Genomic DNA, 27,179 nt, shown 5'->3' with positions numbered 1-27,179 from the left:
TGGGTGCATTCCTCATTGCACTGTATATCTGAAAATACTAGAAAAAAAATCTTTCTACTTTTTACATACCCTTTCAAAAGTATTCTGGAATATACCAGCAAATAGCTATAGATGTAAATGTACGATGTGTAGCTATAGATACATTATTGTGTTTTTACTTAGGTACTTTCAGGCCTTTTCCATGGTAACCTTTTGAACACTACTCTCTTCAGCATTAACTAACATTATATAAGAGAGGAGGAAGGAAATGTGTCATATGATAAGATTCTTGAAGGGAAATGAGCATTTTGGATTAGTGAGGTAATGTGAGGTTATTCCAGGCAGTAAAAAGTGGATAAGTAGAGGCGTGAAGGCAGACAGTAACAGATCACATTCAGGAGACTGCAGGGAACCTGGCTGGCTTTAAACAATGGAGGCTTTTTACTGAGGAATAAAAGATGAGATTGGAAAGGTAAAGCGAGGGCAGTGGATGGGAGACTTTGAATGTCCATCTGATGCTGCAAATTCCATGCTGGAGGGGCTTCCCTGGTGGCACGGTGGTTGAGAGTCCGCCTGCCGATACAGGGGATGCGGGTTCGTGTCCCGGTCCGGGAAGACCCCACATGCCGCGGAGCTGCTGAGCCCGTGAGCCATGGCTGCTGAGCCTGCGCATCCGGAGCCTGTGCTCGGCAACGGGAGAGGCCACAACAGTGAGAGGCCCGCATAAAGCAAAAAAAAAAAAAAAAAAAAAAAAAAAAAAATTCCATGCTGGAAGCAATGGTGAATCATTGTAGTTCTCTGATCAGGAAGTATTAGATAGATGGTTGCAGTAGCCCAGTTGGAAAGGAGTTGAGAGAGATGGAATCTCAGGACAAGAGTTGACGAAGGATAAGTTGGGCAATTTGTAATTTGTTCTGTTTTGTAATTTGAGGTTTTTCCTTTGAACGTTTTATAATAACTGTTCTGGAGTTTTGCTTTAATAAATCCAATCCATCAGCAAGTCTTATCTGACAACTTCTCACCACCTTCTCCACTGACACTGGTCCAAGTCATTTCTAGTTTGAGCTGTTAGAATGGTCTCCTGCCTAACTAGTGCGTCTAATTCCACTCTGGCTTGCCCACACCTAATTCCTCACTCGGCTACCACAAGGATCTTGTAAATCAGATTCTTTCACTCTCATGCTTGAAACAAAATGGTTCCATCACCCTTGGAATAAAACTGCAGCTTTTATCCTGAGGGCCCTATGTGATCTTTGCCTCTTTTTCCATCATTTTTTCCTGACTCACTCCCTCTAGCCCTACTAGGTCAGCCCTACTGACCTTTTTTACTTTTCTTTTTATGTGTCAGACTGTCTCCTTCCTCTGGGCCTTCCTTCCCTCTGGAATGCTTTTCCCACAAATATCAATATTTCTAGATGTCAGTGCATCGCTCAAATATCTGCTCAGATATCACCTCCTTAGAGAGCCTTCTCTGATCACCCTCATCTAAATCAGTTTTTCCTCTCCATTCCACCCTCTGTCATTTGTCTCAATATATAACTTATATCTTATCTCCACCTGAGATATACATCATATATTTATTTCTTTAATTGCTTATTGTCTATTACCCAGAGAATGTAAACTGCATGACGGCAGACACTTGGTTGGTCTTGTACATTGTTCTATACCAAGAGCCTAGAGCAGTGACTGGCACAAACCAGGTGCCCAATAAATATTGCAAAATAAATGAATAAAAAGAAGATAAGGTTAATTGTTGACTTGTAGTCATCATAAGAGATAAAGTATCATATTCATATATTCAATATCCTATTGCCAGAAAAGATTTGCAAACAGAGGAAGATTAGTCAGATTTCATTTGCCCTGAGGAACTTAGAATGAAAAGGAAATGAAAGCATTTTTATTGGTGTTACAATGTTAGATTCTCCCAGTGCCTTGGAGGAAGGTTAGTGAAAGACTAAGGGATCATGCAGAAGATGCCAGTGAGGATGATTCTCTTTATGGTTCTCTTCGTGATACAGGTTACAGTGAAAGCAGATACAAGCAAGAAACACTTACCAGACAAGCAGGATCAAAAGGCCTCCCTGGACTCAATGCTGGGGGGCTTGGAGCAGGAACTGCAGGACCTTGGAATTGCGACAGTGCCCAAGGGCCATTGTGTTTCCTGCTGGAAACCGATTGCTGGAAAGGTGGGATAGGCCAAGACGTTGATCCTACAGCCGTCTATGTCAGTGTGTATGTCTGTCTCCATCCCACTAAGGATTGCTCTTTCTCCTTATGTTCTAAGACAGTTTAGTAATAGGTACTGATCCCTTACAGTGCTCCGGGCACTGAACAAAGCACTTTACAAGTATTCCTTTATTTAATGGTCACATTAGCCCTTCAGGGGTCACAAGCCCTTTATAAAGATGAGGAACCCGAGGACTCAGGGTCATTAATTGACATGTCCAAGGTCTAGTAGGAGGTAGAGGTAAGATCCAAACCCAGGAGAGTCTGGCTCCCGAGTTTGAGCTCTTAACCATTTTCTTGTACTGCCTTCACCCAGAGGAACTTTCTCACTGCTCCCTCTGTTCAGACATTCTGGGTGTAAATCGATTGATTTCGATTTTTAGCTGCACTCGGCTCCATATCATGGCCACAAACTCCTGCTCAGGCATCATCCTTCACCAAAACCATAATAAAGGGCTTTGAGACCTGATTTTGCGTGGGGTGTGAGATGAGGTGTTCAGATCAGAGGAATAAAAACTGTCATTGGCCTTCTCCTCCTCCAGGGATCCTTTCCATGACAAGATATAGTTAGTTATCTCTTGTCCATCCCTACTATGCTCCATTTTGTTTCTCCCATCCTCTGGGGCAGTATAGTGGAAATGATCATTTATAGGCTTTTCTCAGTGTGATCACTCAGGAAAGTTGGGCACTGTTTTACTATCCATAAAGTACGGACAAGAGACCACATGGGTAGAACCTAGGTCTAGGCCTCAGTGTTGTGTAACTCCAGGGGGAGTCGTTTACATGGAATACTGTTGGAAGAGCGCCCTCCAGAGTCGTGCCCCCTGTGGACCCTAGAGCCCCCAACTGGGCCCCTGCTTGCCAGGCTTTGTTTTGTTCTCCAGGTGATCCATGCTCTAGGGCAAGCATGGCATCCAGAGCACTTCGTCTGCGCTCACTGCAAAAAGGAGATTGGCTCCAGTCCCTTCTTTGAGCGGAGTGGCTTGGCCTACTGCCCCAAGGACTACCACCACCTTTTTTCTCCACGCTGTGCTTACTGTGCTGCTCCCATCCTGGATGTAAGTAAATCGCCCTTCCCCCTGCTTTCATGTATCCTTTACTCCTCACTTAGAGCTGGGGTCATGTTTTACAGCTCCGTAGCATTTTAATCTGTCCGGTGTGTTTCTTTTCCAGAAAGTGCTGACGGCCATGAACCAAACCTGGCACCCAGAGCACTTCTTCTGCGCTCACTGTGGAGAGGTGTTTGGTGAAGAAGGTATGACCCAGGGTGGTTACAAGAAGACCAGCAGAGCTTTTCCCTGATCTGCTTTGTCGGTCCTGGTTCTTGCCTCTACCATCCAAGTGCCCATTTCAGTACCAAATGCCATCCCTCCCTACCTTTTTCCAACATTGATGAATTTTGTTTAAATTGACTTTTTAAATCAAAGAAATACAAATGCATAGTTTAAAAATGCAAATCTTACTTCAAGAGTAATATTAAAAAGAACAGTCCCTTGCTTTTCCTTTTTCCACTGCCAAATCCAGTTCTCCTCTGTAAATTTTTTAGCTTCTTCTATTACTTATTTGTATGTTTTAAATAATATATTACTATATACTGATTTTTTCCCCCCAGTTTTAACCATTATGTATTAACTTTCTACCAGGAGAGATGAGGATTTAGAAATTTTATTACTACCCCACCTACCCCCAACATAATTCCTCCCCCATTCTCTCAGTTAAAATTAGGTCATAATTATAGGTCAGATCAGTATTCAGTGTGTATATGTTGACAGTCACATAAATATTGCTCACAGCTGAGCCACGTAACAAACTGATATAGTAGAGCATGGATTTTGGGGTTAGACTGTCTGGTTCAAATCTGGGCTGTGGTATTTATCAGCTGTGTGATGTTGTTCAAGTCGTTTAACCTCTTTGTACCTCACTTTCCTCATGAGTAAAATGGGCCTAATAATAATGCTTACCTTCTAGGGTCATTGTGAAAATTTTAAGAGACAGTATCAGCATAGCGTTTACAGCAATGCCTGGCACGTGGAGGCTGGTAACGATGATGATTATCATTATCATGGTGTCCTTTTCATATACACTTGTTTTTTTCCTGAAGTTAATATTTGGATCCCTTTTTCATTAGCTTAATTTTCATTGTACTTATCACTAATTTATCTGACAGAGCTGTGAAACCCTTCTCAAAAGGGCCAGCCACATCTGGTAATATGTCAGTTCCATGAAGATGTCTCTTCTTGGAGACATCTGTCCAGGAGGCTTTGACCCTTCTGCTCCTGCCTAAAACGGTTTCTCCTCAGGCCTGTTGAGAAGCCGTTATTCTGGGCCGCTATCTTGGGAATTATTTTTACTATTTCCCTCTATCTTTCAATACATGTTATTGCCTTTATTTTGGTGGAGCACACCTCCAGTAGCTTCTGAGAAAGAATGAATAGGAGGTAAAAGTTTTGAAATAACTTGAATATCTGAGAATATTTTGTCTACCTTAAGTTGCCCTGACATAGAATTCTAGGTGGAAACTATTGCCCTTCATCATTCTGAAGACATTGCTTCACTGTCTTCCAGCTTCCATGGTTGAGAAGTTTTTTCTTAAAATTTTGTTCTTGTTCCTGATCCTTTCTGTGTGACCTGTTTTTCCCCTTTTGCAAGCTTTTTTTCCTTCTGTTTTCTGAATTTTCTTGATTTTTTTCTGACTTCTTTTCATGTTTCTTTTGAACAAATATGATTCATGCATGGAATCAGAAAGCTTCTTTATTTTTTCTGTTCCTGTCCTTTTAGAATTAACTCACTGGGAAAAGTTTTCTTCTAAATAAAGATTTGGGCAGTCCCATGTCTTTTTTTATTGTTCTTAATAAACTCTTCTAAATAGAAAATCAATTTAAGACACAAAACACAAATCTAGGTCCTTAGGTAATTCAGTCTGTGTGAGAGCTAAAGCTTCCCAACTTTAAAGCGACAGCTACTCTCTCCCCTGGTCGGGCCTTTAAGCTGCAGGAGGCCAGGGAAGGGGGTTGTGGCCTTTCATTGGTCCTTTCTTGCTTCCACTCGTACCCATTGCTAATCTTGATAGCTGACCCCTCCAGGGTTGAAACAGGGGTGGAAGAGGTGAGACTGGAGGGCAGGAAAGTTCTAACTTGTCTAATTTGCTTTGTGCTCTCCAGGCCTGGCAGATATTTAACTCTGACTTTCTCTTTTTACTTGGATGTTTTTGTGGATTCAGTCCGGATCCAATTACAAATTCTTGGTGGCCCTTTACATGTCTTGGCTGGCCGTTCTCCCCTTAGTACGTGGATCTTTGAGGATCCATTCCACAGAGACTCTTTTCTGCAGGATTTTCATTGTTCCCTCGAGGTGATCACTTAGAAATGATTATGATGGTTCCAGATGAACTCTTTCACTCATAGTTTCACATATGGACCATGGGAAACTTGCATATTTCTCTTGCAGTCAGTGGGGACGGCAGGTAATTTCAGGCGCGTCACTCTACTCAGCGGCCATAGGCCCCTTCAGCCAGATGCTCACCTGGGATGAACCAAGTACCGTCAGCTGTATCCCGCTAACGGCAGGGGACACATACCCAGCCCTCTGAGTGATCCCACGGAGTCCCGTCTCTTGACATGAGGGTAGCCGGAACATACCGCATGCTTCTTGGTGGTGGTGGTGGAGCACACATAGCACAGTTTTCTCCAAGGAAATCCCTCTCTCAACTTCCCCTTCTGTTTACCTGTTTTGCATCCTAGGTGTGAGTGAGGAGTCTTATTACAGTGGTCTTTGGCAAATGCTGCTGACCTTTGGTTGCCCATTTTTTATTTAAGAATGAGTGAGACGCTAAAATGCTAACTCGCAGCTCTGTGGGTGAGGCGGAGCGTGTTGGCTGGTGGACTCAACTGTATGGCACTCAGGTAGGGTGCTCTGGCCGTTGTGCTGCGGGACCCCTGGCTAGTAATATTTTAGGTCTTTCATCTTGAATAGATTTCACCAAAGAGATATTCTCCTTTGCTGACATTACAAAAGTTAGTGAAAGAGATTGGGGGATGGGGTTTTCACCATTCGGCATGCCAACTTTTATTTAATTCTCAATTTTTAGTAGAAAGCTTGACTTCTTTTCTTATGATGTCCGGTATCCCTGATCAATGAGACCCTCTGGTTTGAAATTTATAGAAATAATCACTGCATCTTATGGTAAGATGAGAGATCTGATTTTCTGACAGCTCTTCAGACTTTAAACCAATCCTGTTTTCAGCCTTGAAGACTATTTTATGCATTCAGTTCCTGAGCTCCTTTGCTGTTTTGGAGCTCAGGATGGCTTGAGTTTTATTGGCACCTCCCCTCTTCAGAGATTTAGGTTTCAGCTTGTTTTTTCTTTCTGCCAAGCTACATGCCACTCTAATACCTACTTTAAATTTTGGAGAATTTTATTGCTATCTCATCTGTGGCATGTCCTTTCCTTTTCTCTTTTTTCCTATGAGCCTTTCTGTTTTAAATAATTCTTTAACTATTGTGGTGATGTTTCAAGAAGGCGTGAAGATCAACCTGTGTGTTGTGTCATTCTCCTGGAGGCCGGGCCCTAGATATCAGGCAGGTTATTTTGTATATTCCTAACTATTATTCATTTAATCCCCACCACAACTTTGAGAGAATAATTTTATCCCACATTTTACCAAGTTATAGATGGAAACACTGAGCATCAGGGAGGTAAAGTGATTTTTTTAAAGTCATGCAACTCGAAAATCAAAGAATTAGAATTTAAATTCAGTCTCATTTCAGCAAGTTCCGTGTTTTGTTCTGCACCATCATAACTGCCCCTTGACAGAGACTCAATCCCTCTTCTGCTGTTGTTGTGTCTTTACTTTCTTGGCACCGACATGGTATACTTTATTTGAAGACAGACCTGGATAGAGTAGCACTGATAAAATCCATTGTCAGAGTGCTTTGTAGTAATGTGCTTGCTCACTGAAGCTTGTTCAGTGCTTTCCACAAATCATTAGGCCTTTCATTTTTAGATTGCACTTTGGTTAAGCAGCATTTTTCATTGAGATTTAATCTAAGTCATGGTCAGTTTATATTGCACTGGTAGCCTTAGAAGTCTGAGGGTTTGTTGAGTAGAACAGTCAGCAAGTGAATACTGCTCACAGATGATTATGATGTGGAAGTTGCCTGAGAGCAGAATAACAGGATGCAGACATATTTCAAGAAGAGACGTAAGTTAGGTACAAAAGAAAAATACCCTATTCATAGATGATCAGAAAGTACCATGAAGGTAGCTAGTTCTTACTGTTTTTGACTGGGACCCCTTCTAACCAGACAAGGCTGATCTGGTCATTTATGACTTTACATGACAATATGAAGCCACACTTAAAACATACTTATTGAGACAAGTGACAAAAAAGGCCATTTACTAATCAGAAGCTCCTCTTGGGTTGTATTTTTGTTTTCATCCTTTGTTTTCTGTAAATGGGTCTCCTGCCATATGGTTAGTCCATTAATTAGTGCAAGGCATCCTGCCTTGCCCCAAGTCACATAGTCACACACAAAGTTTCTGTAATGACAGCTGAACTACTGAGCCTCCTGGGAAATTCAATTCGTCTGCATTTTTGTTTCAGTTCAGAGAATTCCTCTTTAAGGTTCAGGTTTCTAAGCACATCGGGCCTTAGCATCCTCAGTGCCGATGTCTTTCCCTTTCATTGTTCATTATCCAGGCCATGCAGGTGCTCCCTAATTTCCCCTGTGGCTAAGAGCCTCACCAGAGTATCGACACCCTTCTTCTCTCTAAGGCACTTTTAATTGTTAGTGTTTCTCATCCGTCCTCCAGAGGTAATGGGCCCCAGAGAGAGCCTCCAGGAAAGTTAGTGCTGAAACTTCCTCAATTTATTGGATTACTAAATGCAGGGGTATCACAGCAAGTTTGGCTGATTGCTTTTGATTCGTCGCCTGAGACTCACCTGAGTTGAAACGGAGGCTGTTACTTCTCTGCTGTCTCGTTCTTGAGACCAGATACCCTGTAAAGGCCTAGGTGAGAGTCATTCCTAGGCCAGTCGGAATGTCTTATAATTTTCTCAAGTAACGCCTACTTATAGGCAAGCACAGTTTTACGCCATTTGCTTTATGAAGCATCAGCGTCACCTTGGGGACTTGTCAAGAATACAAATTTTCGAGCCCCGTCCCAAACCTACTGAATCAGAAACTCTGGGTGGGGTGGGGCCCAGCAGTCAGCATACTGACAGACTCTCCAGGGATGGATGCACATTAGAGTTTGTGTGCCACGCAAAAACAAGAAAGATGGTTGTGGGTGTTTGTTTGTTTTTCTTAAATAGCAGGACTGCCTGCTTTCAGTTTATTTATCTATTTACTTATGTATGTATGTATGTATGGCTGCGTTGGGTCTTCGTTACTGCGCGCGGGCTTTCTCTAGTTGCGGTGAGCGGGGGCTACTCTTGCTGCGGAACACGGGCTCTAGGCATGTGGGCTTCAGTAGTTGTGGCACACGGGCTCCGTAGTTGTGGCTCATGGGCTCTAGAGTGCAGGCTCCATAGTTGTGGCACAGGGGCTTAGTTGCTCTGTGGCATGTGGGATCTTCCTGGACCAGGGATTGAACCTGCGTCCCCTGCCCTGGCAGGCAGATTCTTATCCACTGTGCCACCAGGGAGCCCCCATGCCTGCTTTCAGTTTTGTATTTGATCAGACTTTAGACATTCTTCGATAAAGTGAAAAAGCGAAGTGAGCTCTTCTGTGTGTCAGGGGTAGAAAAAAATACAGGACAGCTTATAAAATGATTAGTTTACATTCTTAGATATAGAGACCTCAGAAGCCTATTAAATTGTCTGCTTTTCAAAGAAAGCGTAGTTGAACAAGGTAAGGCATATCAAGAAGTGACCGCAGATGACAGACCACTGCAGCTACATGATTTGGGCCCCAACCCTGGCTATGCCTATTGCCTGTTTGGGGTCTGGCTGCTACTGTCAAAGCGTATTTCTAGAAGTAATGTTTCTTGGATGGGCTGCTTTCGAATCCACAGTGCATGTTTTGCTTACACGCTACTTTGGTGGGGCACAGTTAGAGAGCTCTCATATTTACAAAGGTATTGGGTTATGATATTTGGGCTCAGCTAATACTCTCAGTTCCCACAGAGAGGTCAAGGTCAGAATGCATTTAAGCTAGGGGTGTGACATTCCAAGTTAGGCTTTGAAGTTAGGCCTAGATTTGAATTTCAGCTCTTCCACTGACATTGGTTATACGTAATTTCTTTGAGCTTCCCTTTTCTCACTTGTAAAATGGGAGGAATGCTGTGAAGAATCTAATTTTGATTTAATACTGTAGGGAGAGCCCTCAGTTGGAACCAGTACAAAGTACTTCCCTGCACAAATGGGATTGCTAATAGTCCTCTTCATTTTAGGTAGACTCTCCTTGTAAATGCTAAAGAGAGTTTCTTCCAGAAAAGTTCACCTGTTTATACATGTTCTAGTTAATCTTGAAGTGGGGCAACCCTCTTCTGAAGCTGATGGTCTCAATTTTGCTATTGTAATATTGTTCACATGTCTGCTCATTCGTTAAATATTTATTGAGCAGCTACTATGTGTGTGTCAGTTACTATTCTAGGTACTAGGGAGACAATAACAAAAAACAAAGTTCCTGCCTTCATGGTGCATGTATGCTAGTGAGAAAGACAGACAATAATCAAACTAGCCAACTAACTAACTAATTAACTAACTTGCTCTATGTGTCAGGAGAGGTTGTGGGGAGAGTGACAGGGTTCTGTTTGAAATAGGGTGATCTGATCAGTTGTTCTCTTAAGCAGACTCCTGAGTTAAGTGAAGAACCAAACCATCTGGGTATCTTGGGAAGTGATTTTTGAAGCAGAGGGAATATATCACTTGAATAAGTGCTTGAGGATGCATTAGTTTATTATATTTTTCTTTTTCTTAATGTAAAGACAATAAGAAGACTTTGCATAAAATTTCATTTATAATCTATTACCTTCTTAACCTAATGCAACAAAAAATTTGCCCTACCAATATTTTTCTACATTTATTAATATTTATGATTACAAAAGTTATAGTGTATCTGAAATTCCTTTTTTTTAACTTAAGCATTTCTCCATGTTGTTGCATAATTTTATAATAATAACTTAAATAATATCAGTTATTCCCTTAGGGCTTTCTTTATGTAAACAAATTATAATGGATTATATGCCTGAAGATGTTCATTGAAGCATTATAGTTCCAAATACTGAAAACAACTGCAATAAATGTGCTTGTAATAGTACAGTTAGATTACTTCTGGTGTCTTAGTAGTGTTGTAATGACTATCTATTTTTTTTAATTAATTAATTAATTTATTTATTTGTGGCTGCGTTGGTTCTTCGTTGCTGCACACGGGCTTTCTCTACTTGTGGCGAGCAGGGGCTACTCTTGTGGCTACCACAACTCTACTGTTGTGGTGCGCTTGGCTTCTCGTTGCGGTGGCTTCTCTTGTTGCAGAGCATGGGCTTTAGGCACACGGGCTTCAGTAGATGTGGCACACAGCTCAGTAGTTGTGGCTCACGGGCACTAGAGTGCAGGCTCAGTAGTTGTGGCGCATGGGCTTAGTTGCTCCATGGCATGTGGGATCTTCCTGGACCAGGGCTCAAACCCATGTCCCCTGCATTGGCAGGTGGATTCTTAACTACTACACCACTAGGGAAGTCCTGTAATGACTATCTTTAAACGTAGAATCTTCTTCTCTTGAATTATTTGTACGGATTAATTTCCAGGATTGAGATATTTATATATTTAAAAGAAATCTTTTTTTTTTCTTAATCTTTATTGGAGTATAATTGCTTCACAATACTGTTAGTGTCTGTTGCACAACAAAGCAAATCAGCCATATGCATACACATGTCCCCATGTCCCCTCCCTCTTGAGCCTCCCTCCCACCCTCCCTATCCCACCCCTCTAGGTCATTGCAAAGCACTGAACTGATCTCCCTGTTCTATGCTGCTGCTTCCCAGCAACCAACTATTTTAAATGCGGTAGTGTATATATGTCGATGCTACTCTCACATCACCCCAGCTTCGCCGTCCCACCCCATGTCCTCAAGTCCATTATCTATGTCTACCTCTTTATTTCTGCCCTGCAACTAGGTTCATCAGTGCCATTTTTTTTTAGATTCCATATATATGTGTTAGCATACAGTATTTGTTTTTCCCTTTCTGGCTTACTTCACTCTGTATGACAGACTCTAGGTCCATCCACCTCACTACAAATAACTCAATTTCGTTTTTCATGGCTGAGTAATATTCCATTGTGTATATGTGCCATGTCTTCTTTATCCATTCATCTCTTGTTGGGCATTTAGGTCGGTTCCATGGCCTGGCTATTGTAAATAGCTGCAGTGAACATTGTGGTACATGTGTCTTTTTGAATTATGATCTTCTCAGGGTATATGCCCAGTAGTGGGATTGCTGGGTCATATGGTATTTCTATTTTTAGTTTTTTAAGGAACCTCCATACTGTTTTCCACAGTGGTTGTATCAATTTACATTCCCACCAACAGTGCAAGAGGGTTCCCTTTTTACCACACCCTTTCCAGCATTTATTGTTTCTAGATTTTTTGATAATGGCCATTCTGAATGGTGTGAGGTGATATCTCATTGTAGTTTTGATTTGCATTTCTCTAATAATTAGTGATGTTGAGCATCTTTTCATGTGCCTCTTGTCCATATGTATGTCTTCCTTGGTGAAATGTCTATTTAGATCTTCCACCCACTTTTTAACTGCATTGTTTGTTTTTTTTGATATTGAGCTTCATGAGGTGTTTGTATATTTTAGAGATTAATCCTTTGTCTGTTGTTTCATTTGCAAATATTTTCTCCCATTCTGACGGTTGTCCTTTTGTCTTGTTTATGGTTTCCTTTGCTGTGCAAAAGTTTTTAAGTTTAGTTAAGTCCCATTTGTTTATTTTTGGTTTTATTTCCGTTACTCTAGGAGGTGGGTCATAAAAGATCTTGCTGTGGTTTATGTCAAAGAGTGTTTTTCCTATGTTTTCCTCTAAGAGTTTTATAGTGTCTGGTCTTACATTTAAGTCTTCAATCCATTTGGAGTTTGCTTTTGTGTATGGTACTAGGTAGTGTTCTACATTCATTCTTTTACATGTAGCTGTCCAGTTTTCCCAGCACCACCTATTGAAGAGTCTGTCTTTTCTCCATTTTATGTTCTTGCCTCCTTTGTCATAAATTAGGTGCCCATACATGCGTGGGTTTATCACTGGGCATTCTATCCTGTACCATTGATCTATATTTCTATTTTTGTGCCAGTACCATTCTGTCTTGTTTACTGTAGCTTTGTGGTATAGCTTGAAGTCGGGGAGGCTGATTCCTCCAACTCCGTTTTTCTTTCTCAAGATTGCTTTGGCTATTTGGGGTCTTTTGTGTTTCCATACAAACTGTAAATTTTTTTGTTCTAATTCTGTGAAGAATGCCATTGGTAGTTTGATAGGGATTGCATTGAATCTGTAGATTGCTTTGGGTAGTATAGCCATTTTCACAATATTAATTCTTCCAATCCAAGCGCATGATGTATTTCTCCATCTATTTATGTCATCTTTGATTTCTTTCATCAGTGTTTTATAGTTTTCTGAGTACAAGTCTTTCACCTCCTTAGGCAGGTTTATTCCTAGGTATTTTATTCTTTTTGTTGCAATGGTAAATGGGAGTGTTTCCTTAATTTCTCATTCTGATTTTTTGTTGCTGGTGTATAGGAATGCCAGAGATTTCTGTGCATTAATTTTGTATCCTGCAACCTTACCAAATTCATTGATTAGTTCTAGTAGTTTTCTGGTGGCATCTTTAGGATTGTCTATGTATTATATTATGTCATCGGCAAGCAGTGACAGTTTTACTTCTTCTTTTCCAATTTGTATTCCTCTTATTGCTTTTTCTTCTCTGATTGCTGTGGCTAGGACTTCCAAAACTATGTTGAATTAAGAGTGGCTAGAATGGACATCCTTGTCTTGTGCCCGATCTTAGTGGAAATGCTTTCAGTTTTTCACCATTGAGAATGATGTTTGCTATGGGTTTGTTGTATATGGCCTTTATTATGTTGAAGCAGGTTCCCTCTATGCCCACTTTCTGGAGAGTTTTTATCATAAACGGGTGTTGAATTCTGTCAAAAGCTTTTTCTGCATCTATTGAGATGATCATATGGTTTTTATTCTTCAATTTGTTAATATGGTGTATCACATTGATTGATTTGCATATATTGAAGAATCCTCGCATCCCTGCGATAAATCCCACTTGATCGTGGTGTATGATCCTTTTAATGTGTTGTTGGATTCTGTTTGCTAGTATTTTGTTGAGGATTTTTGCATCTATATTGATCAGTGATATTGGTCTGTAATTTTCTTTTTTTGTAGTATCTTTGTCTGGTTTTGGTATCAGGGTGATGGTGGCCTCATAGAATGAGTTTGGGAGTGTTCCTTCCTCTGCAATTTTTTGGAAGAGTTTGAGAAGGATGGCTCTTCTCTAAATGTTTGATAGAATTCACCTGTGAAGCCATCTGGTCCTGGACTTTTGTTTGTTGGAAGATTTTTAATCACAGTGTCAGTTTCATTACTTGTGATTAGTGTGTTCATATTTTCTATTTCTTCCTGGTTCAGTCTTGGAAGATTATACCTTTCTACGAATTTGTCCATTTCTTCCAAGTTGTACACTTTACTGGCATGGAGTTGCTTTTAGTAGTATCTTAGGATGCTTTCTATTTCTGCATTGTCTGTTGTAATTTCTCCTTTTTCATTTCTAATTTTATTGATTTGAGTCCTCTCCCTCTTTTTCTTGATGAGTCTGGCTAATGGTTTATCAATTTTGTTTATCTTCTCAAAGAACCAGCTTTTAGTTTCATTGATCTTTGCTATTGTTTTCTTTGTTTCTATTTCATTTATTTCTGCTCTGATCTTTATGATTTCTTTCCTACTGCTAACTTTGGGCTTTGTTTGTTCTTCTTTCTCTAGTTCCTTTAGATGTAACATTAGATTGTTCATTTGACGTTTTTCTTGTTTCTTGAGGTAGGCTTGTATAGCTATAAACTTCCCTCTTAGAACTGCTTTTGCTGCATCCCATAGGTTTTGGATCGTCATGTTTTCATTGTCATTTGCCTCTAGGTATTTTTTGATTTCCTCTTTGATTTCTTCAGTGATCTCTTGGTTATTTAGTAACGTATTGTTTAGCCTCAATGTGTTTGTGTTTTTTACATTTTTTCACTATAATTGATTTCTAATCTCATAGCATTGTAGTCAGAAAAGATGCTTGATATGATTTCAGTTTTCTTAAATTTACTGAGCCTTGATTTGTGACCCAAGATGTGATCTATCTTGGAGAATGTTCTGTGCGCCCTTGAGAAGAAAGTGTAACCTACTGTTTTTGGATGGAATGTCCTATAAATATCAATTAAATCTATCTGGTCTATTGTGTCATTTAAAGCTTTTGTTTCCTTATTTTTCTATCTGGATGGTCTGTCCATTGGTGTAAGTGAGGTGTTAAAGTCCCCCACTATTATTGTGTTAACTGTCAGTTTCCTCTTTTATTGCTGTTAGCAGTTGCCTTATGTATTGAGGTGCTCCTATATTGGGTGCATATATATTTATAACTGATATGTCTTCTACTTTGATTGATCCCTTGATCAATATGTAGTGTCCTTGTCTCTTGTAGCATTCTTCATTTTAAAGTCTATTTTATCTGATATGAGTATTGCTATGCCATCTTTCTTTTGATTTCCATTTGCATGGAATATCTTTTTCCATCTCATCACTTTAAGTCTGTATGTGTCCCTAGGTCTGAAGTGGGTCTCTTGTAGACAGCATATATATGGGTCTTGTTTTTGTATCCATTCAGTGAGCCTGTATCTTTTGGTTGGAGCATTTAATCCATTCACGTTTAAGGTAGTTATCAATATGTATGTTCCTATTACCATTTTCTTAATTGTTTGGGTTTTGTTTTTGTATGTCCTTTTCTTCTCTTGTGTTTCCCACTTAGAGAAGTTCCTTTAGTATTTGTTGTAGAGCTGGTTTGGTGGTGCTGAATTCTCTTAGCTTTTGCTTGTCTGTAAAGCTTTTGAGTTCTCCATTGAATCTGAATGAGATCCTTGCCGGCTAGAGTAATCTTGGTTGTAGGTTCTTCCCTTTCATCACTTTAAGTATATCATACCACTCCCTTCTGGCTTGTAGAGTTTCTGCTGAGAAATCAGCTGTTAACCTTATGGGAGTTCCCTTGTATGTTATTTGTCCTTTTTTCCCTTGCTGCTTTCAATAATTTTTCTTTGTCTTTAATTTTTGCCAATTTGATTACTATGTGTCTTGGCATGTTTCTCCTTGGGTTTATCCTATATGGGACTCGCTGTTCTTCCTGGACTTGGGTGGCTATTTCCTTTCCCATATTAGGGAAGTTTTCGACTATAGTCTCTTCAAATATTTTCTCGGATCCTTTCTCTCTTCTCCTTCTGGGACCCCTATAATGCGAATATTGTTGCGTTTAATGTTGTCCCAGAGGTCTCTTAGGCTGTTTTCATTTCTTTTCATTCTTTTTTCTGTTCCACAGCAGTGAATTCCACCATTCTGTTTTCCAGGTCACTTATCCGTTCTTCTGCCTCAGTTATTCTGCTATTGATTCCTTCTAGTGTATTTTTCATTTCAGTTATCGTATTGTTCATCTCTGTTTGTTTGTTCTTTAATTCTTCTAGATCTTTGTTAAACATTTCTTGCATCTTCTCGATCTTTGCCTCCATTCTTTTTCCGAGGTCCTGGATCATCTTCACTATCATTTTCTGAATTCTTTTTCTGGAAGATTGCCTATCTCCATTTCATTTAGTTGTTTTTCTGGGGTTTTATCTTGTTCCTTCATCTGGTACATAGCCCTCTGCCTTTTCATCTTGTCTGTTTTTCTGTGAATGTGGTTTTTGTTCCACAGGCTCTAGGATTGTAGTTCTTCTTGCTTCCGCTGTCTGCCCTCTGGTGGATGAGACTATCTTCTATACTGATATTTCTAATATAAGATTACAGGTTTTTTCCTTTACTGAAATTGTTTTATATTATGCTTGTATCTTTTTTTCACACTGAAAACCTTGCCTAGCAAGGGTATTACCAAATTACTATAACTGATTATTTGCTTTCTTATAAATCTACCCATATTATTTTAAAGAAATCAATATAAATGTTGCAAAAACAAGATTATTGAAAAAAGCTTAAAATTTCTTTGTAGCTCTTTTTGTCTTTAGGATAGATCCAGTGTGACTATACCGTCAAAATACTGTGTTTTAAAGCCACATGAATGAATCATTGCCTTTCTTTAGTCATATCATCAATTTGATATACAGTTAAGTTAATTTGCTTAAACTTGATTTAATTTTTAGGGATTGATTTTTTTCTATTTTATTTTATATTTTTTAAAAATTTTATTAAAAAAATACTTTAAATCATGAATCCAGTTAGGAACTCTTATGTTAGCTATATTTTTCTGAGATATAATTATCAGATATTTTCCTCAGTTTCTCCTTTGTCTTTGTCTTTGCTTATGATATCTTTTCGTCATGCATAAGTCATTCATATGTATTTTTAATGTAGCTAAATTTATTAGTCTCTAACTTGCTTTTGAAATGTGAGCCGTTTTTATTACAATTTTCTCATTCCTCAATTAAAGAGGAACCTATCCATATTTAATTCAAGTATTTGTAGGGTTTTCATCATTATATTTAGATCTTGCATCGATTTGGAAATTATTACTTAATAGTACTTTATTTTTTAAATATTAAGCACTAGGATATAATGTGACCAGAGCAACAATATCTAGTTTCTTTCAGAGCAAATGTTCCATTGATGTACGACAGACCACAAAATTTCATATAATGGAAAATGTTATAAAGACAATAAAAAAGATGAAGTGTAGATACAGGCTAAAGAGATGCCTCTCTGATAAGATGATATTTGAGCTGATTTCTGAAACACAAGGCGAAGCTAGCCATGTCAAGGCCTGGAGCAGAACTGTACAGGCTGAGGGAATACTCAGTACAAAGGCACTGAGGAGGAATAGACCTTAATGCTTATTAAATGCTTAGTATGAACCAGGCCCAATACGGAAACACTTCACCTGCATTGTCTCATATATTTCTTCTAAGAGCCCTTTTGGGTAGGTATCTATTAGCACCATTTTGAATATGAAGACCCTGAGTTTGGGAGAGTTTAAATTATCGGCCTCTTCTCAGTCTCTAACTTGGTTTAAGCTCCCACAGTGCAGTAGTGAACCCTTGATTTTTCTCTCTCCAGGCTTTCATGAGAAGGACAAGAAGCCGTATTGCAGGAAGGATTTCTTAGCCATGTTCTCACCCAAGTGTGGTGGCTGCAACCGCCCAGTGCTGGAAAACTACCTTTCAGCCATGGACACTGTCTGGCACCCAGAGTGCTTTGTCTGTGGGGTCTGTATACTCACTTACCTCTTGGATTTAGGGAAAGTCAGGGTTCTCCTTTCTGAGAGGCAGCTGGTAAGAGGGTTCACAGCTCGGGATGAGAACTTGACAGGGGCCTTCTTAAAAGGAACACAAAACACAGCCTCCATTGTGGGCATTTGCTTGTCTGTCGTGCCGATGGGCAATATTCTAGCCTCTATTTGTCAAGAACCCGAGTGAAGTCCTGCACTGGCAGGAAACTGGCAGGGATTTCAAGGCTGAAGTTTTGCTGATGCTTTTACTGCTTGACATCTGCCTCGCTTTTCTTTTTCTTCTCTCCACCACCCCACCCAGGACTGCTTTAGCAGTTTTTCTACTGGCTCCTTCTTTGAACTGGATGGACGTCCCTTCTGTGAACTCCACTACCATCACCGCCGAGGAACCCTTTGCCACGGGTGTGGGCAGCCCATCACTGGTCGCTGCATCAGTGCCATGGGCTACAAGTTCCATCCTGAGCACTTTGTATGTGCTTTCTGCCTGACGCAGCTGTCGAAGGGGATCTTCAGAGAGCAGAATGACAAGACCTACTGTCAACCCTGCTTCAATAAGCTCTTCCCACTGTAATCTCAGCTATACCTACACCCTCTTCTGATTTGCTATAAAATTTAAACCAAGAGAGGAAAGAGTACATTTGTACTTACTGACCTTCTGCTCAATAGGCTTACAGAGAAAGCAAAGATGATGAACAAATAAGGGAACGTCTAGATGTTACATGACTAGGCTTGTGGTATTAAGTTTTGATTTAAAGCCTTACTTTTTTTTTTTATCAGGTACTTGAATTTAGGTCTGGGACCTGCTGTCTAGTGCCTCTGCAGATGTATTTTCCACATGCACACATTCATTCCACACTGGTTTACTCACATTTCTCCATTTTCACCCCTATGATGACTCTACTCAGATATTCTCTTTTCTGGCCCTCGTAACTGGGTCTTTTAAGCTGCCCGCATTTCCCTGTGACTCACTTTCTCACAGTCACTGCTGCAGACTTTATTCTTGCTATTGGGAATCATGATATCACTCTTAAGCTCCTTGCATTTCCTTTCAGTGTATTTCTTTTTCAAGAGAAAGTAGATTTTTAACTGGACAACTTTGAATACTGACATCATTGATAAATAAAGTAGCTTGTGGTTTTAATGACTCAATGTCATATTACTTTGGTAAATAAACTTTCCTGCTTCCCATGTTATATACTAGGCACAATGTGCAATTAAATTTGTATCATACCTCTTGTTTACTTCCATACAATGGACACTTCGTTTAAATCAAAAGAAATTAAAAGGGGGGACTCCTAGTCACTAACTTTTCTCTTAATTTGGGCTCATAACATTCACTTTATTTTATTTTTTGCACTTTGGTGATTGATTAAAAGATGGCAAAGCTTCTTAAAAGTTTTTCATCACTTTGTTTACCTATGGAAAAAGTGATTTCCACTAGGCAATTCCAAATTCATATTTGCATATGTATGCATATCTCCAAACTCATAAATTTGTATCTATTTGTCCAATTTTCTTGTATATCAATTATATCTCAATAAAGCTGTTTGAAAAAATGAAACATGCATCTTCCTTAATTCATATTTGTCTCATAAAGACAAACAAGATGGCTGTTCTTAGAGCATCTCTGAAGAAAGATGCTATAAAACCTCATTTCACCATTTTCCAGTTAGAATTAGGAAATCCCAGGCCCACCTAAAAAAAATCTCCACTTAATTATTTTTTCCTCTGAAAAATATTATAAGTAAAATTGTACAGGGCTTCCCTGGTGGCGCAGTGGTTGAGAGTCCGCCTGCCGATGCAGGGGACACGGGTTCGAGCCCTGGTCCAGGAAGATCCCACATGCTGCAGAGCAACTAAGCCTGTGTGCCACAGCTACTGAGCCTGCTCTCTAGAGCCCGCAATCCACAACTACCGAGCCCATGAGCCACAACTACTGAAGCGCCTAGAGCCTTGCTCTGCAACAAGAGAAGCCACCGCAGTGAGAAGCCTGTGCGCCACAACAAAGAGTTGCCACCACTAGCAGCAACTAGAGAGCCCGCGCAGCAACGAAGACAACAACGCAGCCAAAAATAAATATATTAAAAAAAATTTTTTTAATTACTGAGGAAAACTCCTTCACTGGAGGTATTTTTAAACATAGGGCTGAAGTTGGTGTCTTTAGATTATTAATGTGGGCCCAGAATTTCTTGGAGAACTGAAATGGATTAAATGATTCTTGCTAAGCTGTATCATTTTGGCCTCCTTTATTGGAACGGATGATAAGGGGCTTTTGAAAATTAAAAGGAAGTAGTAACAGTTAGGAACTCCAAAGGCATCCAAACTACGTGGGAGGTCACCCAGGTAGTGTGAGCCAGCAGCTGGGTTTTTGTCCTGTTGGGCTGGCTGAGAACCAGACTAAGCAAAGTATATGTTCGATCTCTAAACATCCTCTTTACTGCATGTGACTCTGTGGTGTCATTTGCAGATGTTAATATGGTTGCTTTGGGAATTTGACAAAGGAAACTTGGGTTTTAACCCTTAAGAAAGAACATTCAGGAGCTGACTTTTTTTTTTTAAGGATTAGCTGTTTTGAGATTTCAGTAGAATCTATGTATTTAAAAGTTTCGAAGAAAAACCAGAGTTTACTAAGGTGAAATTAAGAAGTGAAAACTTTTTCTTTTCATGATGAAAGTAAGTGGTTATAGATTTGTTCAAAAGGAGATGCTGCCTTCAGAACCAGGGTTTTAGCAACAAGGAAACCACTCAAAATTTTAAAGTTCACCTGTTTAAAAAAATACTATTATCACACTGATATATACCTGTTGACTCTTGTTTCTCAGTAAGTTATAGCTTTTAAAATATAAACACAGGGAACTCTACCTAATGCACTGTGGTAACCTAAATGGGAGGGAAGTCCAAAAGGGAGGGGATACCTGTATGTGTGTGGCTGATTTATTTTGTTGTGCAGTGGAGGCTAACACAACATTGTAAAGCAACCATACTCCAATAAAAATTAATTTAAAGAAAAATGTAAAACCTACCCTCAAAAGACAGGTTTTTCCCACCTGTGAGGCTATATATTTTTATAAAATAATGTGCCATAGATTGGGGACTCTGTTCTCAAGGAGGAAATCCTCAGTTTGGCCAATGATTCTTTGGAATAAGTACAGAGTCCTCCAAGGTGGTACTTCGATAAAGATGGCCATCCTTTTTCTATACGAGTTCTAGCACGTAATCTTGTATGATGGCTGCTGGCTACAGGCTCCCTGTTTGTGACCAGCAGAGGGAGAGAGAGTACTTTTCTCTATCTTTGCAAGCAAAAGTCCTGAGATCATCCTAACTGTACTAGCTTAGGTCACGTACCCACCAGTGATTTTTGCTGGGGAATTGTACTACGCAGCTTGCCTTAAACCAGACTAGATCATTTCCAGAGTTAGGGGCAGGACTAAGTTTCTAAAAACACAGGGGCTCTGTGGAGGAGATGTGAATATTGAAAAATCTGGGTACTGGTAAAAAGAGGGCAATCTTGAATTTATATGACTCTATGTTCAAAAACAAAAATATTAAAGAGCTTCTGAGTTTCAAGATAATATGGAAGGTAAACTAGATCTTTCCAGTGCCCTGAGGGAACATGCCTGAGAACTTTACTGGATGTTAAAGCAGAGGAGAGCCAGGAACAGAATGTTAAAAGCAACATATGGCAGAGATACTGACCTTCCCTAGGCCCTGGGGGTGGGGCGGGGCACGGCATTAAGAAACATCAAAAAGCAGCTTCAGTGTGAGACTCTGAGAAGGGAGATCTTCTAGCTGAAATAAAGGTGAGAAGGAGTGACAACTCTCTCTAGGGGCAAGTGTCTCAGGTGTGAGCAGGTCCTTAATAAGGGCAGACGTGGCAGCCACTAAAATATGAAACTAAAAAGGTGACTACTTACCCTCAAAATATTGTGGAGGTTGTGTTATTAGATAAAACTCTCCATCAGGGCAGCATGTAAGTGCAACCCAGAGGTCAAAGGGGAAATGGAAACCTACTGGGATCCCCTGGAGGAGGAAGAAGGAATTCTCAGATCAGTGCTGGTGCTTGCGTTGTGCTGGTTACAAATGTATAATTTTGCCCAGAGGCAGCAATGTCTCAATCTATTCGGTAAAATACTGTTAACGTAGGAGGTTCCTCCTCCCCAGTTACGGTAAATGCATAGTGTTTAAATCAACTTCCTGTGAAAAGACATCTCGTGACTGTATTTAGGTTGACAGGCCATGGATTCTGATACTTGCATAGACATGCTGGCATCCTGGTGAGAGCAATCCATCTTGCCTCCCTATTTTAGGTATCACCAAATCTCAACAAATACTGCGTTCTAGGAATAACATTTCTGCCTGGGAAAACTATCCCAATTCCGGTGAGAGATATCTCAGATCACGGGTGTAAATGATACAACTCCTATAGCTGAGAATGACCAAATCAAGAAATCAGACAGGACTTTACTTCCTGTAAACTTTAACTCAGAGTTGGTGAGACAATTTGATTTTGGATTTTATTGCCCTTGGACTTTGATATGCTATGTTGCATTATATGACGGGGCTAACTTGGGATATGAAACAGAATGGAAGTACATTTCTCAGCACCATTTTTGTTCAGTCTAGTTTCTCCACAAGGAACTGCACAGCTCCCATGTTTCAGTCCAGGTGCTTAGGTGGGGCTGACTTTACGCTCAGCTCCAAGTCTCAGGCCTGACCAGTAAACGTTCTTTGTTCTTCTGGATCAAGGTGATTGGATCAGGGGTAGATATGTGACCCTAGCAAAGCCAATCAGATTGCTCCCCAGGACCTTCCCTGGACTTATTGGGAAAGAGGCCCCTGATTTGTTTAGGATTCTGGCTCGGAGGATATTAAAAGCCCTTTGCTGCTGCGAAGTAGTATCTTTAGCATCACCTGGGGAGCCTGAGAACGAAGCCTACACAGAAGAAAGTAGAGATAAATAATGGAGAGGCAATGTCTTCTTTTTTTTGAGCCACTCAGTCTTAGCATATCAGCATCTTAGCGTCAGACTGGGAAGCTGTAACTTTTCTTTTTTTGCTTCAGCTGATTTGAGTTGGAATTGTGTCACCAATTAATTGAGTAAGCAGAACAGACATATTCTTTCTTTTGTAAACTTAAAGTATTGTGAAAAAATGAACGAGTAAACTCTATAGTGGTACAGAATGTACACTGCATGTCACCATGAAAAACAAATAGACCAAAAAACTATCTGCTCACTGCCCAGTACTTTTTACATTAGAGCACAGTGAAATGCTGTATTTTAAGTCTGAGGCATCCTGTGCATAGCTCATATATTTAGAAAACAAACTTCTTGTTCCTGTCCAATTTGTTAGTAAAGTTGAGTAATGTGTATCAATATCACTAAGGGGGCAGAAAAGAGGGAAGGGTGCTGCCATCCTCTGAGATGCAGAAATGTGTTGAAAGTCATGTCATATAAGCTCCTTTGTCTAGTGCCCCTGCATAGAAAATGAGCAGATCTTTAATGTTACCGTAATGCTGTGTATTTGTAGTGAAAAATAGTTTAAAGAACTTGATGCCTTACTTGCAAACAAAAAAGGAAAAACATTGGAAAATTATAAGAGAATTATATTTACCTTTACCCGAAAGTTGGTACTTGAAGAAAATTGGGTTTATAAGAGCTTGAGGGAGACAAAGAAGACATTTATAGAGATGCTGAGAGGAGATTGTAGGGATGCTTTTTAGTGTTCTGGAGGTTGAGGGTGATGGTTTTCATTATGTCCAATGACACTGGGAAAATGTGACTTTCCCTGTCTGGTGCCCTTGCATTTTCAGATATGAGTTAGGAAATATCGGAGGCTCAAAAATAAGGTGGGGGAGCTTAGAGAGAGAGACGTTTTCCTAAAATAATCTGAACATTTTGAGAGAGAGGGAAAGAAGGAGGGGAGAAAGTTATGGGATATACAAGAGAACTTGTGAGTTGGACAAGGTGAAATTTCCAGAGCTTCCAGTAAAGAAGGAAACATGGGGAAACAAGAAGGGTGACGTACAACACACTCTGTGGGGAACAGTGGTTGTAATGGGGATCCCGTCACTCAGTTAATTCCCTTATGCAAATTGCCTGGGGACACTACCTTTCATCCTGGAGTGTCTTTTAGTTTGGGCTTTCCTAGAAGTGGACCCTGAGACTAGAATTCGTGTGCAATAATCTATTTAGGAGGGTGTTGCTGGATGTACCGGTGGTGGGGGGCGAGGGCATGAGACAGCAAAGGACCAATTCAGTGTTCGTTAATGAACAGGTTGCTGCTGGGGAAGTTGGAGCTCAACACTCTTCGTGACTTCTGAGGTTTATTGTAGACCACATGGGATGCCAGCTAGTCCCCCCCACCCCACCTCTGCCTCCCTCTATGCAAGCTGGACATGCTTCTGACCAAAGAAAGCCTTTAGTCTGAGTCACAGGTGCTTGCAGTAGGAAGCATCAGCGTGCCCCTGGCCATGAGTACCACCAGATACGGAAACTTAGAGCATCTGTTGGGGAAAGTTATAAGGAGGTAAGCATGTAAGAAAAAATTCACTGGAAAGGTCTTCGAGTCACTGATGATCACGTTTGGAATGGGTCGTAAGCCATTTGTTTGCAGAATTTGAAAATGTTCCCAGTTCTAGAAAGCTTAATGCATTACACTAGCTTACAGCTAGTGTAGTAATGGCGGAGGGGACTTAGGGAGGAAGAGAGTGGGCAATGGGATTATTATTTCCGTTTTACCTATGGAAAAATGATCAATTACATGAATGGGCCAAGATCACTCAATTTTAGTGATAGCACTAGAACCAGGCCAATGTCTGTTTAGTATCCCTTGCCTGGGACACTTTCTCTTAGGCTTTACTTCAACAGTGTAAAATACATCTCAGAAATATGTCCCATGAGGTGAATTTTCAAGGGATGAGTGAGGGCACCAGGGCAGGAAGGGTGATCCAGTGGTGCAACCTATGTTGTTTAGGGGTATAGTGGCAAGAACTGTAGCCTTGGTATCAGACAGACCCAAGTTCACAGGCCAATTGTACCACTTACAAATTATGTAAACATTAGTTAAGCTATTTATCTTCTCCGAACTTCAGTTTCATAATATGCTCAGTGTGGGTAATAATACCTCCCACGTGGGTTTGCTGTGAGGATTAACCAAGATAATAAGTGCGAAAGAGCTTTGTAAACCTCCAAGAACCATACATAAAAGGCATTAACAAAATAGTCCAAGAGATATGCAAGGAAGTCAGTATAGCTTCCCTCTGCAGAATTTCCATGGAGACTGTGAAACCATGGCAGGCTTTTAGTTGTTTTTGGATGATTTTAGAAATCTTTTTTAGGGATAAGGATGAAAGCTGATGGAATTGAAAATGCTGGGAGATTAGGAGAAGAGCTTCAGTGTGAGCTAATAATCTTCCTTTGCAGCAACATATTGACAAAGTAATGCTCAAGACAGAATGATTTCCATGGCACAGGAAATCCATCCAGTTAGCTGCTTCCCCTAGATAGAAAACAGCGAACCCAGGTTAAGGAAGCAGAAAGAACCAAGGGAAAAGAGTTCAGGAACCTTCCAAGGCCATGATGTTCACTGCCTGTCAATGGCTTAACCATAATTCAAGGGAAATTCTCAGGCATCATTATTACTTGTATTAGTTTTGCCAGAGGCGCTATACCAAAACACCACAGACTGGATGACTGAAACAGCAGAAATTTATTTTCTTATAGTTCTAGAGGCTGGAAGTCCAAGATCCAGGTGTCGACAGGTTTGGCGTCTCCTAAGTTCTCGTTCCTTGTCTCGCTGATGGCCACCTTCTCTCAGTTGTCCTCACATGTCCTTTCCTCTGTGCATGTGTCTCCCTGGTGTCTCCGCCTCTTCTTATAAGAACAACAGCCCTTTTGGATTAGGGTCCCACCCTTATGGCCTCATTTAATCTAAATTACCTCTTTGAAGGCCCTATCTCCAAACACAGACACATTGGGAATTAGGGTTTCAACACATAGATTATTTTTTCTTTCAATTGAAGTATAGTTGACTTACAATGTTGCATTAGTTTCAGACAAACAGCAAAGCAACACATGGACTTTGGTGGGACACAATTCAGTTCATAATATTACTTAAAAGGATACAGTGGCAAAGATATAATTCCACATGCTTTCTGGTCATAAGCTTGGTGGCTTCACTCTGTTATCTAATTCCAAACTCATCAACAGGCAAATTTTGATCCTTTTTTTTTTTCTTGATCTTTTTTTTTTTAAATAGGCACTTTATTATAAACACAGGTCATAAAGTCCCAGACTTACCATTAGCCACATAAATATAGACCCTGCTCACTGTTTAATATTATCAAGCTTGTACAACTTTAGCATGGTTTTGAGGCCAGTAACCTCAGTGTCTATCTAAGTGGGGGTCTGATCTTGCTGAGATGTAATATCACTATTTCTGTTCTCATTACCAGCAGCTTTCTTTTGTTCAATGAATACAGTTCTTTGATTCAGCTCTTTTCTACACTGAAATCTAATTTTGTATCTGTTCTGATTTTTATTACTTCATCCATAACTTGTTTTAATTGATACAGTTCAAGTTTCATTTTTTTATTTTCTGCTTTGAAGGATGGAAATTTGCTCCTCTTCATAATAATCATATCCTTTTTCACATTAGCAACCTGAGACATTATCGGCTGAAGAATGATGTCCTGTTGCATCTTGGTGACATATCTTTGTAGATGAGATCCATGTTGGCCTCCATGATCTTGACCAATGCAGATGCAATGATTTCTGCTTGTCGAGTAGTAAACCCATTTCCTTCAAGTAAACACACTAAGGCATGGGTTTATGGCTCATTTGGGACTGATGTATTTGAACTTTAGTTAAAATATGGTGACAGCTTTTATTTTACAATTTTTTATTTTATTTATTTATTTGTTTATTTTATTTTTTGGCTGTATTAGGTCTTTGTTGCTGTGCATGGGCTTTTCTTTATAGTTGCAGCAAGCAGGGGCCACTCCTCGCTGGGGTGCGTGGGCTTCTCATTGAGGTGGCTTCTACTGTCGCAGAGCACAGGCTCTAGGCACGTGGGCTTTAGCAGTTGCAGCTCACAGGCTCAGTAGTTGTGGCATGTGGGCCCTAGAGGGTGCGGGCTTCAGTAGTTGTGGCTCGCGGGCTCTAGTAGTTGTGGCTCGTGGGCTCTAGAGCACAGGCTCAGTAGGTATGGCACACGGCTTCGTTGCTCCGTGGCATGTGGGATCTTACCGGACCGGGGCACAAACCCGTGTCCCCTGCATCGGCAGGCGGACTCTCAACCACTGCACCACCAGGGAAGCCCTGGGGACAGCTTTATGATGTGGGTCTTGACTTCAGGTGTAGGCTTCTGTCCAGCTCTACTGCTTACTAGTTCTGTTACCTTGTGCAATATCATTTGACTTTTTATCATCTCTTTGTTCATTCACTCAGTGGACATGAACATCTCTTTTGAGATATATTGTGGAAACTAAAGCTGCGTTAGAAGGGTAGCTCTAAGGA

The 27,179-nt window shown here is 40.3% G+C and overlaps 1 protein-coding gene and 1 pseudogene across 7 annotated transcripts in view; one reads left to right on the top strand and one right to left on the bottom strand.

The window, feature by feature from the left end:
* LPXN (leupaxin) overlaps positions 1–19,223 on the top strand; it is a 43,815-nt gene extending 24,592 nt beyond the window's left edge. For all 7 annotated transcript variants that reach the window (XM_033860733.1, XM_033860731.1, XM_073808989.1 and 4 more), the window contains 5 exons: positions 1,998–2,165; positions 3,090–3,263; positions 3,379–3,460; positions 17,491–17,639; positions 17,964–19,223. In XM_033860733.1, the coding sequence (XP_033716624.1) occupies positions 1,998–2,165; positions 3,090–3,263; positions 3,379–3,460; positions 17,491–17,639; positions 17,964–18,233 (843 nt within the window). In that variant the 3' untranslated portion in view covers positions 18,234–19,223. The remainder of the gene's footprint in view (positions 1–1,997; positions 2,166–3,089; positions 3,264–3,378; positions 3,461–17,490; positions 17,640–17,963) is intronic.
* A 6,705-nt stretch (positions 19,224–25,928) lies between these two features.
* On the bottom strand, positions 25,929–26,487 carry LOC101335749 (mitochondrial calcium uniporter regulator 1 pseudogene; annotated as a pseudogene).
* Between the last annotated feature and the right edge of the window lie 692 nt (positions 26,488–27,179).

This window comes from Tursiops truncatus, chromosome 8, assembly GCF_011762595.2.
Source record: "Tursiops truncatus isolate mTurTru1 chromosome 8, mTurTru1.mat.Y, whole genome shotgun sequence".
NCBI lineage: Eukaryota > Metazoa > Chordata > Mammalia > Artiodactyla > Delphinidae > Tursiops > Tursiops truncatus.
The sequence above is the reverse complement of the archived record's forward strand: the minus strand, read 5'-3'. Positions and strand labels throughout refer to the sequence as shown.